This window comes from Podarcis raffonei, chromosome 9 (genome assembly GCF_027172205.1).
Source record: "Podarcis raffonei isolate rPodRaf1 chromosome 9, rPodRaf1.pri, whole genome shotgun sequence".
Classification (NCBI taxonomy): domain Eukaryota; kingdom Metazoa; phylum Chordata; class Lepidosauria; order Squamata; family Lacertidae; genus Podarcis; species Podarcis raffonei.
This window is the reverse complement of record NC_070610.1, coordinates 30,694,635-30,712,288: the sequence shown is the minus strand read 5'-3', so window position 1 is coordinate 30,712,288 and position 17,654 is coordinate 30,694,635. Positions and strand designations below refer to the sequence as shown.

The 17,654-nt window shown below is 41.3% G+C and overlaps 1 protein-coding gene across 4 annotated transcripts in view; it reads left to right on the top strand.

The window, feature by feature from the left end:
* The window catches only part of WWC2 (WW and C2 domain containing 2), a 113,392-nt gene that overhangs the window by 30,523 nt on the left and 65,215 nt on the right, over positions 1–17,654 (top strand). For all 4 annotated transcript variants that reach the window (XM_053402537.1, XM_053402540.1, XM_053402538.1 and 1 more), the window contains exon 2: positions 9,847–9,956. In XM_053402537.1, the coding sequence (XP_053258512.1) occupies positions 9,847–9,956 (110 nt within the window). The remainder of the gene's footprint in view (positions 1–9,846; positions 9,957–17,654) is intronic.

Below are 17,654 nucleotides of genomic sequence, written 5' to 3'. Positions count from 1 at the left end.
ATCTCTCTGTCTGTGTAGTCTATCCCCTGCTGAAAAGGGAGATGGATTGTGTGGTCAGAGGGGTCTGCATCCAAATCAATGTGATGCACTGTGGTTCACTTGTTTTTCCCCTGCATGGTGAAGGGACAGGAGAGGGAGATTGAGACTCTTAACTGGGTTGAGATTTCTCCCTGGAAAGTAACACATGAACAGGAAATTTCGTCTGTTTTTGTTACATTTCCCTTTTATGACTTGCCTCTAGTTACCTTATCTCTCTGATGTCAAAAAACAGATAACCATTGAAATAATAAATTGTGCCCAAAGGCAATTTACACTCAATATTTTCTGGATGCTTAAACTCTACACAGAGCAAAACAAAATTGAAATTCCAATAGTACGCTGTGGCCTGTGGATAGAATACTTGAACTTTTGCTTCTTGTCTCCATAATGTGCAATCTTTCATATCACTTGACAGTGTGCTTTTGTAACTAAAATTCCTCCATCATTAGCAAAAACACCTTCTAAAGGCAATTACTTAGACTATCTTGCCACCCTTGCATCCTTTTTGTAGTAGAGCAATGTACAGGACTGCATATACTCTGCACCTGTCAAAAATTCTGCACCATTGTAGCTCAAGAGAAACTGTTACACAACCACAATGCAGTAGCAGTTCATTCACTGCTAATATGTAAATTCTGTCATCTATCTTGGGTGGTGCTTGCTTGAGGCTCCTACGCTATGTAGGTAGTAATTAAATAAGCACTATAAACTTTGCAGAAGCAGAAAATCTAAATAAATAAGATCTGTTTGCAAGAGTTTAGACTTTTTACAAGATAAGTAGAATAAACATTGCAGACTGTAAGTTTCACAGCTGAGGTTCTAAAACGCAGTAATAGAAATTCTTTTAAAATGTATTTGGGAAATCTGTCTGATCTAACACAGATATAAGTGGGGCCCTTGTGTGCATTTGTTACCTGAGTCCAGTGCTGGAGTGTGTTCTGCTGGTGCCCAGGACATACATGCATGTGCCAGGGGTGGGTGGGAGAGCATGGAGGATGAACGGAGACTGCTATGCCAGCCCAGTCGGCACTGCTGATGTGATGCCAGCCCCAAGCAGCTTTGAGAGGCTGGGATGATCCCAGACTCGCAAAGTGGTCGGGGAGGGCAGTGTGAGAAGGACGCAACAGCCATACAGTGGTACCTCGGGTTAAGTACTTAATTCGTTCTGGAGGTCCATTCTTAACCTGAAACTGTTCTTAACCTGAAGCACCACTTTAGCTAATGGGGCCTCCTGCTGCTGCTACGCCACCGGAGCACGTTTTCTGTTCTCATCCTGAAGCAAAGTTCTTAACCCAAGGTACTATTTCTGGGTTAGCGGAGTCTGTAACCTGAAGCGTATGTAACCTGAAGCATATGTACCGAGTGTATGTACCGAGGTACCACTGTACATTGCAGGATTGAACTGTACTGCAGGTTTGTTGTATATTACCCTCTTAGCCCAATCTGCTGCATGAAGACAAAGGCCATGGATAATATTGCATTATTGGGGGGGGGTGAGGGCAATAATTTCCATCGGAATTGTAGGAGAGAAAGGTTTAAAACTTACCTCTCACTGTAATCCCCCTTGTGCTGCTCAGCTGACTGGGGAATAGCTGAGAGTATTGAAAAGAGGGTTGGACTGCAGAAAAAGTTAATCTTTATCTGGAGTCCTCGTTCTTCCTGCTGCTTGGCTGATCAGTTGGAGGGAATGTTGGAGGCCATGTCGGATTAGGCAGTGGGCCAGAAGCCGCCTGAAGAGCACAGATTGCACCCTTCTGAACAAGAAACTGAAAACAAAAATGTTTCTTGGCGTTTATACATAGTGACAAGAGAATATACAGTTTGCCCAGAGAATGTACAAGATTCAGCAAATACATAGTATTTGCATCCTCCAAAGTGCTGAGTATTCTGCATAATTGCTGAAGAATGTATAAAATTCATTCAATATATGCCCATTTCCCAAGGCTTGTTGAAGATTATGTATATTGACCAGGAAATGTGCAATACCCTCTTTATGGAATAATGATGTGCACAGTGTCTAGTTGTTCAGCATATCAACCACTCAGTTTACATTCCCATTAAAGTATGTGTGTGTGTGTGAATGATAAAGAGATATAAGGGAAGGAAAGAATCTCAGATTTATGCATTTATTTCAACAGGCAAATCTTGCTTCTGTCTCAAAAATAGCTTCTTGATCTGAACCAGACAATGAAATGGCTCTCTCAGCCTTTTGTAGATCTGTGTCTCCCTCCATCCAGCCTCCTTTGCAGGATGCTCCCTCCATTCCATCACCACCTCAACAAGTCAGCATCCTGTGCTCCCTGAGCATGCTCTGTCCTCATTTAACATTTGGGGGGATTCTTCCCCTTCAGGGTTTTTTTCCTTTTAAAAAATTGTACTTCTGTATACCTTGGGTTTACTCATGGACCATTATGCATTGATGGTGCTGTTTTGGCTGCATAAGCATGAGTTGAAGGGGAAATTATTAAATTAACAACTGACCTTGATTTTATTGGCTTTGCTTTTAGGCAAGATATACTAGGATTTATGGGAGTCTAAATATGCATCCTATATTTGCTTACTCCAAAACATCCTGCAACTCCCAGTGGGACTTATTCCCAGGTAAATATGCATAGAAGTGCAACCTACATCTGCACTCCTAAACCTAATTACTGCACTTGGAAATATGATCCACTGAATTTACTTCTGAATTGGTATAATGAAGAATTCTCCTTCTGAATAAGAACAAATTCAGTTTATTCCAGAATGCCTCTGGCAGCTTCCTAGCAGAATATGAAACTGCTGCTTTCCCCTGGTACCTGGGACTTAAATCCTAAAGGTTTCTTTTAACTACCATGTATAATCACACCATTGGTAGAGCTATCCTATTTATAGCTGAATTCCATAAGTCTTACTTTTGTCGTGTTGCAATACTAAGGTTTGGATTTCAAAAACTGGAATTTAATTTTGTTTTTTGTAAGAGCTGGCAACCCACAACTTGACATAATTCTAGCAGTTTGTAATATTCCTTAAACATCTGAGACATAAAGAATGTTCCTTAGGTACTTAGAACCAAGCAAGTTTGTAAGAAGGTTTGCAGAATCAGAACTACTGTTTTTGCTAGCATACGTTAAAAAATGCTTCTGAGATCATTTGAGTTTATTTATATGGATACTAAACTTCATAGTGGTCTTTTAGGATTAGGCTCAGGCTTGCTCATGAATCTCAAGTATGCAATCCAACTTCTGTTTCTGTCCCAACCTTCATGCAGTGATTGATCCAAAACAAGCATGTTACTTATTAATTGGGACTGCTAAATTAGTTCCCTTCTGCAAGATCTGATAATGAGCACTACCCAAGTGTATAAAAAATAGAGCTGGGACAGATTGCATGTTGAATACTTCATAAAGTTGGTCAAAAGACATGAATTCTTTTACAGCTCTTCTGTCAAGAATTGGTTATATATTAAGTTGTGATGTAGCTCTCTCTTTTTAGAGGATATGTGCATATAGCCTCTGGTTAATGATTTCCTACATTGGAAATACTTATTTTTTTCCTTGGCAATTGAACATTATCAATTGGCTTCCCCACTTTTGGCTTACTTAATCAGCTCTGCACTATTTTTTTTAATCTAAAAACCACTTCATACAGCATAAAGTGGAAGACACTTGTATTTGGAAATTAAGAGACACCTGCATCTGTGTAGATTGTAATATGTGATGGTCCCATGTTTATGCATATTGGACACTGGCTGCCAGAGGGGGCTGGTGCACTAGGGCTACTGCGACACATCCTTCCAAATCCCTCCAAAGCCACAGATTTTTTAAATACTTCTATTAGAACGCACAGAAGCTCCACAAACATTTCTGCCAATCAGATCTCTGCAGCGTTCAACCAAGCCTAATAAAAATGTATAGCTCTCAATCACCTGACATCACCATGATGTCAGATGACCATTTTCCCTCTCTTTTTTGGAATAATATTTATTAAGTTTTCCATTTTAACAATCCAATAAAAACCACATTAAAAACATTCCAAATGATGACCATTTTTTCCCTTTGCAGTGTGGATTGAGCTTGAAAGAAAGATTCCAGTAGGGCTTAAAGCCACTGTCAATCTCCTTTCAGCAAGGATTGGCTTCACTATGAAGATTCAGCTGGACAAGTCCTGGTTATCCAGGAACAACCTGGAGCTTGTTTTAAGGCTTGTTCCTTTGCAGCTGCATCTTTACCTCCGTATGACTTGGAGAAAAGGGTATTCAGAGCCAAATTTGGCTCATGATCTGGAGGTTCCCCATGACTGGTTAAACTGAGATTAGCAAGCTCAAACCAGGTTGATATCATGGTTTCAAATTATGGTTTGTTCTCACTCCACAGCTCCATGAAGTGAGACATCACATAGAACAGTGGTATCTTTAGAACTAAAAGTAGCTCTTCGAGAAGAGAAGGAAGGAGCACATGAGCTCAAGACATACTGTGTCTCTTCCTCATGATGGGAAATCAAGGTACATTTCTAGACCTGTAAAGTGGCCTTTTATTTAACAACACACTGTAGCCACAATGATGAGGAACCCCATGCAGGTGAGGGCTTAGCAATTGAGGTGATGGCTATCTCCATCCCTTGTCCACCATAGTGCTCCACCAAGTTGAGAAGAATGGGATGGCAGTCTTTCAGCTCCACCCCTTCTTTGCCACCTGTGTTGATAGAATACAAGGAGGTTTTACAAGCCTGCTAAGAGGCTAGTATCCTCAATATCCGTATTGGAGATTGAGGAGGTAGTTCCGTGGTAATGCAGAATAGTACTCTCTTAACTAGTAATGTTGTACATATATTTGCAGGCTATGAACTTTTGTGGGCTTATTTACAAGGATGTTATGTACATTGCTGAAACTGTGACTAGATATGTAGAAGCAACTCATTGAAATAAAATCAGTTTAGTGGTCGGTATCTAGCGTTTGCATTCAGGTTTGTCCATGTTCAGTGCTTCAGAGTCACAAAGATGCTCTCCCTTAGAAAGCTGCCCTTCTGACTCTCTGGAACCCTAATGTCGCCCTTTGAACATGCACACTGAATTTCATGCTCCTGCACTGGCACAGCAGTCAGTGCTCTGTTTCTGGGTTTTGTGAACATGGCCTTGACCCCTTTCTACTGTCTCTCTTGGTTGGAGCCAGAGGCAGAGTATCAATTCACTGGCTGCCCTATCCTAAACCGTGCCTCTCCCTTTGTGATTTATTGTTAGTGCTGGACTATCAGTAAGGCAGCTCTCTCCCTCTCTTCCTCCTTTTTTCCTGGGAGTTCCTCTCATAAGGACTTTAAAGTGCGCTGTAAGCCAGCATGACTCTTCTTCCCTCTTTCTCTTTCTCTCTTTGCTTGCTCACAGGCTGAGGGCAAGAACTGCCTGGTGGAAACATCTGTATTTATACTGATTAGTATCACCAATCTGCTACTTTAAAAAGGCATGTCTATTTAACATACATTTCAGTGCTAATTATCACTGACTGTAATTGCTGCATCTCGTTGCCCCACCTTACACTTTTCTCCTTTATATACCTGCCAACTGATGTTTCACTTCATGCATCTGACAAAGCGAGTCCACTAAAACTTAGGCCACAGTACATTTGTTAGTCTTTAAGGCATCACAAGGCTCTTGGTTGTTTATAGTGGGAAGGCTGAAATCCTGAACCTGTTTACCTGGGGCTCAGCCCATTGAATTCAATAGGTTTTTTTAAAGAGACCTGTTGTATTGTATTGCCTGTGAATAGAGACAATAGTTTCCATTCCTGCTACAGGTGTTAATTAACTTTACATTGTCAATTTGATTGTTTTATCACCTACTACTGCTGTTATAAAGGCCTACTGTGTTTATTTTGCACACACTCAAGCAGTAATTGAATTATCGCTGTCTGAACTACTTGCATTTCATTTCTCTTTGATCTCGCTGCTTACAACTCCTCTTACAACCATGTGAATGTTTATCTGCATCTGAGGATTACATCTGATGAAGTGAACTCTAGTCCACACAAGTTTATACCATAATAAAATTTGTTAATCTTTAGGGTATCACAAGACTTTTTGATATTATTGTTATTTTTGAAGCACTTACTTGCAGATGCTGCAAGTTTTAGCCTTGGTTATGCAGCTATCCTAGATGGGACAGAGAATCCTCATTTTCTTTCATGAAGAAGCACGTTGGTTGGAGCATGGGTGACCAAACTGAATGAATTGGCAGAGGCAGTGGAGATTTGTGACACATTTGTGGCAAGCCTAACTATGGCACTTGGTTGGACCAGCACTCCTGCCTGTTTTTCCAGCTTTGCACTGCTTGCTTCTGCTTTCCAGATCAGTGGACAGACAACACAAATGTATTGTGGTGGCCTGTAAATAGAACCATTAATTTTCAAGCATTGTAAAGAAATAACAGATCTCTGCCCCAGAGAACTTGCAGTCTAAAAAACAGGAGCAAAGAAGGCGAGAGTGAGTTTACACATAGTCTGTGTAAACACTCCAATTTTGTCTACATTCAGTGAGCTCCCATCGCTGGTTTGGGAAGTGGTGTACACACCACGTTAGCCACAATCCATATCTATCCTGTTGTTTCTTATGAAATATTGTGTTTTGTTGTGCTTTCCCCCAAACCAGCTACATGAAAAAATTCATGCTTAAATATTAACTGGAATTGCATAAAGACCACCTTCTAAAGGAGAAGGTTCAGCAGATAGTGAACTGTTTAAAGTGCTAGTGAGAGAGGAAGACTTTTGATTTCCTCCCATCTTCGCACACTGGTTCATAACTGCATCAACCTTTCTCTTTTTTCTGCCTCCCATCCCATCGTATTTTCATCTTAACTAAGCGACCCAACCCTATTTAAGTTTTTTTTATTTGTTTGTTTATTTTATTGCCACTTAATCATCCCTGTCCCACAAGCTTGTAGTTCTTTTCCCACCCACTTTATTCTCAGAACAACCTTGTGAGATGGAGAGTTAGAAACTTGCCCAAGATTACCCAGTGAGCCTCATGACTGAGTTGAAATTGCACACAAGGCCTGCCAGCTTCTAGTCAAGCACTTTAATAGCTGCACCACTCTGGCTGGCCCTACCTTTTGCCTTTCTCCTGAGAGAAAATCAGGAGATTTTTATTTCTACCCTGTAAGGCTCTATGATATCCACCCTAAGTTAGGGAAAGCAGAAACAACATACTTAGTATTCTAAATGTGAGTTTGCTATAGATTTATATAACGATATTATGATACTTGCTGTTTCATTTTCAATTTATTTCCTGTGAATTCCCATCACTGAATTTTCCTTCTCACTTCCCCAGCACACAGAGCCAATGTCTTCAGCGATCTATTTGCTATCATACCACCCCCCCAGGTTTTTTCTTGGGTAGTTACAGCCCATAGACCTGATCAGCATATCATGCTGTTGCATTTTACTGTATAAATTGCCTTTCAGTATTATTTTTATTAAGCCAGATTCTTGGCTTCCTTATCAGTCTTCTATATTCCTCTGAAGTTCCTAACTTTGGTCAGAAATTGAGTTCAAGGTTAGAGTGGTGAAAGGGCTTCACCCTTTTTGATATCCCTCAGACTTCAGTTTCTAGCGATATTATAGCCTCTTTGCTCACATCATGACAGTTCATGGCATTTGCTGATAGATCCTGCTCTAGCAAGAAGCAAGTTGTTTCTGTCCCAAGACATCTTTCTGCAATTATTTATTAGATGTTTGGGTTAGGCAGAGCCGTAGCCGTGGACGGCTAGCAGGGTGCTTTGCCCTGGATGAAGCCACCAGAGAGGCGCCATTGACACTTCCAGCCTCCCTCCCTCCCTCCCTCTCTCTCTCTTTCTCTCTCTCTCTCTCTCTCTCTCTGTGTGTGCAAATGTGCATGGGGTGAGTGCCAAACTGGGTCTTTGACTCGGGTGAAATAAAGCCTAGTTTCCCTCCTGGGTTAGGATACTACAACAGAGTCTCTTAACAAGAATCCTTAACAAGGTTAATAAAAGGGCAATCAACCTTGTGTATGTATTATTTACAGTATGTATGCTACTATACTGCGGCCCATGTTTTGTTAGCCCCAAAATAGAAAACGAGCGAGGTCCCAACCAAAGAAGAACAGCAACTTAAGTTGATAGAATTGGCACAACTTGCAGACTTAACATATCGAAGAAGAGAACAAGAAGAACATATGTTTAAAGAAGATTGGAAAACGTTTATTGAATATATGGGAAATAATTGCGTACAGCTGAAAACACTGGCAGCATTAAGATAAATTCAACAGTGTAAATAACTTTTGATGGATGGAATACTGATTGGTATAGTTTTCGTAAAATATGCAGGAATTTACGATATGTAAAATGAACCATGGAAAGGGAAGAAGGGAAGTCATTGATACCTTAAGGATGTAAAATGAGTATTTTAAATTGTAAGACAGAAATATATATATATATATATATATATATATATATATATATATATATATGAAAGATTGCAGGGTTGGGGACTTTCTACTGTATAGAAAAGGCAAGTAGGAGGCATGGAGAAAGTGGATGGAGAAAAGTTTTTCTCCCTCTCATGACACTTGAACCCATGGACATCTGGAGAAAGCTGAATGTTGGAAGATTGATAAACAAAAGGACTTCTTCATGCAGTGCACAGTTAAACTGTGGAACTCAATCTCACAGGAGGCAATGATGGCCATCAACCTAGACTGCTTTAAAAGAGGATTAGACACATTCATGGAGAAGGGTATTTATGGCTACTAGGCATGATGGCTATCCTCTGCCTCCACAGTAATGCTTCTCATTGTGAATTACTGAATTCCAAAGGAGGAGAGAAAACGCTCTTGTGCCCAAATCCTGCTTGTGGGCTTTTTGTTTCATTTTTATTTATTAAATTTCTCTACTGCCCTTCATCTGAGGATCACGGGGGTTTACAATACAAGAACACAAATATACATAACATAGTAACAAAACCCCACCATAGATTGTTTAATCACCATATTTTTCACTCTATAAGACGCACCAGACCATAAGACGCACCTAGTTTTTGGAGGAGGAAAACAAGAAAAAAAATATTCTGAATCCCAGAAGCCAGAACAGCAAGTGGGATTGCTGCGCAGCGAAAGCAGCGATCCCTCTTCCTGTTCTGGCTTCTGGGATAGCTGTGCAGCCTCCATTCGCTCCATAAGACACACACACATTTTCCCTTACTTTTTAGGAGGGAAAAAGTAAGTCTTATAGAGCAAAAAATACCGTAGCCAAAGGCCTGGGAGATGAGTGTTTTTCCTGGCACTAAAGATATGTAACAAAAGCGCCGGGCGAACCTTTCTAACAGGCATCCAGTTGGCCACTGTGAGAACAGGATGCGGGACTAGATGGACCATTGGCCTGATCCAGCAAGCTCTTACATTTTTAACCCTAAATTAGCCAAATCTTCAAATTTGTCTTCTGGGTTTATATGGGATGATGTCTGTCCAGTTTAATTCATCTCTGCCCCATTGAGGAGGGGCTCCGATTTTTAGAGCAAAGACAGCACATTGTAGCTCTGGAAAATGGGTGTTCCAGAATGGCATCCTGTTTGGCCTTGAAAAAAGGCATATATTGAAGATTTCCTTGATTCTGTTTAGACATCTCAGACATTGGTTTTTTAGCCTCTTACCCTTGTCAGTTCATCCTAAACAAGCCTTTCTCTCTTCCTCGTTTGAAAGTGGAGATATTGAACAGTATAGTGCCTGAAGTGACACTTCTGAATTACTTTGCCTAATTTTCTGCATGTGTATGTCTAGGAAAAATTCCATAATCTTAATTCAATTACTTTCTGGTTTTGTTTTTAGGTTAACAAAGCCATTATCCTTTGCAGACTGTGTTGGAGATGAGCTACCATGGGGATGGGAAGCTGCATACGATCCTCAGATTGGTGTCTACTATATCGACCACATAAACCGTAAGTGTTTTCTCTAAGTGCTTTATTGATTATATAAGAAGGCTTAGCCAGATTAGACTCTGTTGTTAGACTCTTAACAAGAACTTGAAGAGGAGAGATTTCTTATGAGACAGTCAAAACTCCCCATAGCAATTCTTTTAGTGCTTTTCCTAAGAAAATAAATGAATGTCTACCGCTGCTACTCCCCCCCCCCCACTTCCTTCCTTCCTTTTAAAAAAACTGCTCTTATATCCTTCTGTCTGTCAAGGACACTTAAAACTGAGGTTCTCAAAATGGAGATCAGAACTGCACAGGATTGGCTGTTAACCTTAAAACCTCTGTGTCACTAATTAAAACATTCTGTTTTTCTGTTTATACAAACATAAGGAATAACTCCCCATCTTTGCCAAGACTTAACATTCTAATTGGTCTCTCTCTATGCCAGAAACACAAAATCCAGAAGATGCTGGAACAATATTCAGTAAATATATTCATAGGAAACTGCATTAAATCTAAATATAACCATATATTCATAATTGCTTTTGTGCTGTGGTTTTCAAACCGAGGGATCCTCAAAGTGAAGGTGAGTCATGGCAGGCAGGCTTCCATGAAAGCCAGCTTGCTCACAGATGTCAATCTCTCCCTGCATTGTGCAACCACAGGGGAATGCTGGGTGTTTTTTGGGATGCGTTCTCATTAGGCTCAGTAGACCTGACTAGCACCCCATGTAAGCTGTATGTCTGCCCCAGAACTTGCCCCAGAATTCTTTGCCATAGGTAGAAGTTTCTCAGTTGATAAGTTAATGTCCCTCATCCAGACATTAGAGACTGCATTTTGCTACAGTGGTACCTCTAGTTATGAACTTAATTCGTTCCAGAGGTCTGTTCTTAACCTGAAACTGTGCTTAACTAGAGGCGTGCTTTCGCTAATGGGCCCTCTTGCTGCCTCTGCACTGCCAGCACACGATTTCCGTTCTCATCCTAGGGCAAAGTTCTCAACTTGAGGTAACTCTTCCAGGTTAGTGGAGTTTGTAACCTGAAGTGTTTGTAACCTGAGGTGTTTGTAACTCGAGGTACCACTGTACTTCTGACAGTATGGGTGATGTAAAAACCTCAGAAGTAGCTGATCTAATGACACACAAATGGTCCCAAAATTATTAGTTGGGAGTTGCACGTGGGCTGCACAGAGTGACGTTCCATTGCACAAGCAGAAGTTCACAAGCATAGCACTGGATGCAACCCAGTGTAATTGCTTACTACTTTTCATTTAAGAATTTCTGTCATCTGTGCTGCTGAGATGTTACTTGTTAAAAAGTAGTGAAGAGATTAATCTTCTTGGAACTGTCTGAGCTTTGTGGTGCTTGAGATTTTAGAAATTGTTTTTAATAACAATAAAACCAATTTTGGAAGAGTAGACATAGCACAAAAAAGAAAGGAAAAGCCTTCATGTACTACATTGGTGTACTCTCAGCCTCGCCACAGAGGGAACAAAGTAACATCCTTCATGTTTGTATACCATAACTTGTGAAAGAGCCTGTACATGTATGCTCATAGGGTTTCCCCATGTTATGATGATCATCCCTATTCTCCACCCATATGCACATTTACTCTAGACCAATGTAGTGTGTATAGCCTTGCAGTGACATTTTATCACTAAGCATCAGATATAATAGTAGGGTCTTGCTAACGAATACTCATATCAAAATAAAACCAGGCTCCAAGGGACTGCAGCAATTCTTGTCTCTTTAAAATAGAGCACCAGCAAAAAAGGGGTTATCACTTGAGTAAGAAACGATTAAAACATTTATATTCTAATTGACCCTGATAAATATTAAAAGGTGGCTTACTGAAGTCATAATGGTCCATCTAAAGAGCATTCTGTGAAGAAAGGAGAGCCATGGACCAGCTATTGGTTATTATTATCCTAGATTATAGCTGGACATGGCTTGTCTGAGAAATAAGATTAAAACTGCATTAAAATCAGAGGCCATAAAGTACTATGTTTTGTAGTTTGCTAAAAATCTTTACAGGGCTTAGATCCATACTTGAGCTGTCAAGGATGAAGAAACAAACAAGATACAAACTATGCCTATAGCAAACCTGAGACAGCCTGTTTGGAATTTGTTTACACGGCGGGTTTTTACTGGGCATGCTGCACTGGAATGCAACAAAATACACATATTTGTAATGAACTGCCTCTTCTCCTGCTGTGGGCTTTAAAATGTGTGTAGGGGTGAGGTTTTGTAAATGTGTTTTATGGAAGGTGGTGGAATGGGTGTACTTTTGTTTTGCTGAACTGGTTTTACCTCATTGTTTGAGACTGAGGTTTCAGGTACTTAATGCTCTCTTAGTGGTATATTAATCCATGTTGACGGAGCAATTTTGGTGAAACTTTTCTGGAGCGCAGTAGACATCAGGTATGTGGGGTATTGGAGTGGGTGTTCTGAAGAGAGCATTCTTTGTTTGAGTTACTGGATGGTAAACTGCCTGTGATAAGGGTCAGAGGCAGGTCATTTGTCTTACATGCTAAAGTTGAGATTATAGCTTTAATTCTCCTGCCTGGAATGCAACGGTCTGATAATTGCTAACTGCAGCACACAGGAGTTTACCAAAAGTTTCATTAACTTTTAGCTGTAGAAATGGCAGTTTGGGGAGGCATTTGTATACATTATCAGTTGTGCAGAAATGTAGATGATGTATTAACAGCTGCACCACTTGCGTTACTGTTAGTCTTTGTACTGTGGAAGCAACATATCTCCCTTTTTTCAGACCAGGAGCATTTTGCTTTTTAAAAGAAATGGATGCCAAACTATGCCGGCTATTATTGCAGGTAGGAGGATAATGTTGCATCCCAAGCCTTTTCATGTAGCCTGAATTCTTTTGAAACAGCTGGCATGGTGTAGTGGCTAAGACTGAGAGCTGTCAACCATGGTGTTCCTGGTTCTAGGATTGTCCTTTCCAAGAATTCATGAGGAGGCCGTAGTTAAGGCACTGCTTTCTCAGCCTCTGTTCTCTTCAGAAAGATGAGGATGATAATAGTCACTTACCTTACATGGTGGTGGATTATAGGATGAATGTTCAAATATGCCAACCAAAGCCCCACATAAATGTTAAGTATTATTGTTGAAACCATAAGAATCCCAAGCAGTGATTTCCACCCCTTAGCCGTTCTGAAGAATTGACTTTCAGTATGTGATGACTGTTGGGCTTGATTTACTACCTCCTTTTTTTCATTTTGGTATGGTTTCAGTGTTGCAGTTCAATAAATCAAAGTTGCATATCAGCAGCGCTGCTTGGATAAGTTCCCAATTTGTATTGTAGGCTCAGGATCAGAAAGCAAAAACAGTTAAGAAGAATCCCTTGTTTAGTTTAGTCTTTAGCTTGCTCAAAATATATTTAAGTTCACCTAACTTATGTATGCAATTTTCTTTTTGAAAAGGTACCTCAGGGCTTTTCACATAATTTCAGAATTACAACACTGGTACAAAATAAGGGCAACATGTCTACCAATAGTAGCTTTATGTAGGCTATTGAGAGAGAAATGGTGGGTGTATGTGTGAGGTAAATATATATATTCAGAAACTTGTGAGAGAGGTGGCACAGTCACTGTCACAACCCACTATTGATTAGTTATTGTTTGTGCACAACTTCTGGTTCTACAGTTGAGTTACTATATACAAGAGAGGCTTTGGTAAGCTGTTTGCACAGTCAGAACTTATGTGGCCTGTTTTAGCCAGGCAAGGAGATTGTACTGAAAAAATATGGCGCAAGGAAATGCAAGAATAAGGAAGGGCTACCTCCTGGAGTTGTTGCTGTGTTGCATCAACGCTTAGCAGCCAGAGACTCAGGGCTTTCCCCCCGCCCCAACCAGAACTCGCCAAAACTCAGTTCCAGCACCTCTCAGGTGGGTGCCATTGCCATTATAAGAGAACAAGGGAGGCGTTCATGGTGAGTTTTGACACCTCTTTTTCTGGAAATATAGCACTGCAGAGACTGGTGGTGGTTTTTTGGTGTTTTTTTTAAAGTGGACCTATAGCTTCACATCTTTCTGGAGCTTCTCACAGCCAGTATCCAGAGCACCTATAGGGTTTGTGTTTCCCTTCTAAGTAGTCCAGTTGGATGGTAGGTCTGAGGCTGCTAGTTGGGGATTGAGTCACCATACCGAAACTTCTGCCCAGGCAGAATTGCCACTAGTTCTGGAGTCCCAGAGAGAATGATGGGCAAGCCCAGGTCTGGAATCAAGGTCCCAATAAGGGACAATGGGGTCCCTCATATTGGAGGCCCATAGTGGAAGACTATTATTATAGGGAAGGGCCTCTAGCTGAGCTTCATGAAGCATGGAGTCCCCAGGTCTCCATTTGTGCTAGAGGGCTCTCTGGGACCATCTTCCTCCTCCTCCTCTGCACAGGAGATCCCATTGGGGCTCAGTTCTGAGTCTGGATTCTGATGCTTAGGCAGGAGAAGAGAAAACAGAATCTAATGCTATATTCATACACACACAAAAACGAGTTGGACCAAACCTCAAGACGTATCTAAGCAAACAAGTACTGTTGCCCATATAACATCTGTACAGTTTTCCCCTCAAAAGACTAACACTAGGTTTGATTGCTGAAAGAACAGGTAATCCTCTTTTTTCTGCACAGGACAGGTACAATTACAACTAGAAAAAACACAGCATTATTCTCAAATGTCTTGGGAAAAGACACCTTCTTATAACAGCTTGACTTGTAAGTTGCTAGAAATCCTCTCCACTTCTCACAAGCCACAGTGTTGGAATTAATGTTTAACCAAGTCAAAATATTTTGCAGGAGCCTGAAGCTGCTAACCGATGTAAGCTTCTCACCAAAGAGTTGTGTAATACGATGTATCATTTGTGGCCATTTCAGCAACATGTTCACATGTTTTATCCACCCTCACCCCCCGTGTTGCTACTTTTATGTTTCTGGCAGGATTTCCCTCCTGTGCCAAATGCATGGAGGCAGATGATGGATTTAAATAGCGCGCGCGCGCGCACACACACACACACACACACACACACCCCTCGGCTTGAGATCTCAACATATAAATGGTTATTTTTCTAAAATATCTACTAACTTCAAATGAAAATGCCGATGTCTGATGACTCTCACTATGATGCAGACTTCATGACCCTTCATCACAATATGGCAATTTGTATGTTTGTGTCCATTGTTGTTTTTTTGTAAAGCGTTTGTGTCCATTGTTGTTGTTGACGACTTCCTGCTGCTTATGAATGGTTCCCTTGTAAGGTTCTCAAAGGTTAGAGACCGAACAAATGTCTTGTGTCTTGCTCTGAATCAACGGCACAGACTGTTCTTTAGTACCTGGAGACATAGGTGAAGTATACTGGCAATGAGAGGATTATTTGCTCCTGGGCCCTTTTCTGTACAAGTCCTGGCAGGATTGGGATTGGAGATCCCAGTAAGGAGCACTGGAACAGGAAGTGTTTGCCTAGAAGCATTTATGTCAGGTAATGACCGTTCCCGTCAACTTGTGAGTGCCAGAAGAGGCGTTGGGATGGATCCTTAGCCGACATGGCCAGGAGGTGCTCCCCACTCGTCTGTTGTCATGTATCCCCTTAAGGGAGGTTACGGGGTGCCGCATGTCCAGATACTCAGCTCAGGGGTTGACCGTTGCACCCCTGTCATGGTGATCTTGGTGGGTCACCCAGATGTGATGCGTGTTGCAGGGTGACCCTTTACCTTGGTCAACTCTGTTTAATCATCAACCTGCACACGGGCTTGTTGATTTCAGGATACATACCCAATGCCTACATCAAACCATCTGACATCCGCAGTGAATGAAAGTTATGGACTTATTTCCTTCCAACACTCTTGTCCTGTGCCTTTTGTTGTATGTCCTTTGCACCTGGGACTGCAATGGGGAATCAATGCACTGCCTGAGATGGAAGGGAAGATGCAGTCATGGTGAAGTCAAGAAGGATAATACTATTACTTTCCCTTCTACTTTCTGAAGCTTTAAGAAGCACCAGCGTGCTTACCAGCTAGCTTCTGATTGAAGTTTTGGCAGATTGCCTCTTTGTTTCAGGGTTTGACATATGGACCTTGGTTAATTTAATGCTTTAGTATGGAAATGTCTGAGCTCCAAAAGTGACCTGCTTTCTCTTAGCTTCTTCCGTGTTGTCATTCAGCTGTGGGTTAATGACTCCTTTATATAGGGTGCAGATACCCTCGCCCCATTGGGATTGATTGGGATCAATCAGTTTGTGGAAAGGACACCTGTATACACCTAGCTTTCAAGAGATGCCACCTTCACCACCCAGCTAACCAGTAGAGCAGAAATGACATATCTGCAGGAATTCAGTGGCTTCGTGAAGTCTTGACCCCCCATGGTAACGTTTTTAGTTAAGTTACCTTCCATGGATCTCACCTAGCAATGCCAACACTAGAATACAGCAGGAAGCTTGATAAATTTAGAAATTCTAGTTTTGCATGCTATTGTTGGTAAAGAAGGTAAGTAACAGATTGTTAGCCAGTTTCATGAGTGGGTGTTTAATTATGTTGACCTAGTCTTCGCAGTGTGAATTGTGCACTAATGACTTGCAGTCAAAAAGCATGTTGTAGAAAAGATGCATGGCTCCAATTTTTAGGGTTGATGGAAGCATGCCATACTTTATGAAGTGTTGATTAGGTGGCTAATCACGCTAGCAATTAATGAATTAAATCTACATTGATTGGACTGGGGTTCAGTCCCCCTTTTTGCTTTTTAGGTTTTGTTTTACGTTTGACATTTCAATTGTATGATGGTAATACACTTTCTCTTTAAGTAGGGAGAAACATAAGTAAAGCTTCTTCAGTAGATGTTTCGAAAGAAAACCCATGAAAAATAAAAGTACCTGGTGTTTTACGGACTATTTAATTTTACATTAAATGTATGGCAGTTGGGTTTGATTTCATTTTTCATAAAGAACAGCTTCAAACTTGGGGGGGGGGCAGACCTGGGTTGTGTTAGCACTAAAATACTGTTTTGTTCAAACGCAGCATGCTCTTTCTGCAAATCTGCACACTCTGCCTTGGGAGTAAGCCCCATTAATTACAGTGTCCCTTCTGTAGGATTCTGCTCTGTCCCTTTAACCCTTTCTTTTTCCAAATATCATTGCCTTTACAGTGGAACCTCTACTCAAGACCACAATCCGTTCCAGAGGCCCGTCCTTATGGCGAAACGGGTCGCTGGTAGAAGCGCCATTATGTGCAGGTGCATTCAGCGGCAGTCCGCTTCTGTGCAGGCACATTGGGCAGCAGCCCACTTCTGTGCATGTACAGACGGCGGCAGCCACTTCTGCACATGCGCGAATCACGGCAAACCCGGTGTTTACTTCTGGGTTTGCCATGGTCGTGACTTGGAACGGGCCTAAGTAGAGCGGGACGTAAGTAGAGGTTCTACTGTAGCTTGATTTGTTTTCCCTCCCTAAGTTATAGCTGGGGTAGGGGGATCAGGATTGGGACTTCAGCAAGGAGGGAGGGGATATTTAATGCTTTCCCCTCCCACCATGGTTCTGATGACCATCCCTTTCCCAACATTTGGGGCTGTTGAAAAGGGACTGTCCACCTGGCTACAGAATGTCATTTTGGATTTCACAGGTCTGGTAGCAGAGTTGCTTTTCCATTTGCAGCTTGAAGCTGAACAGTGACAGTTGGGTGCTTTTAAATTCCTCATTTCTTCAAGCATCCCAAGGATTTAA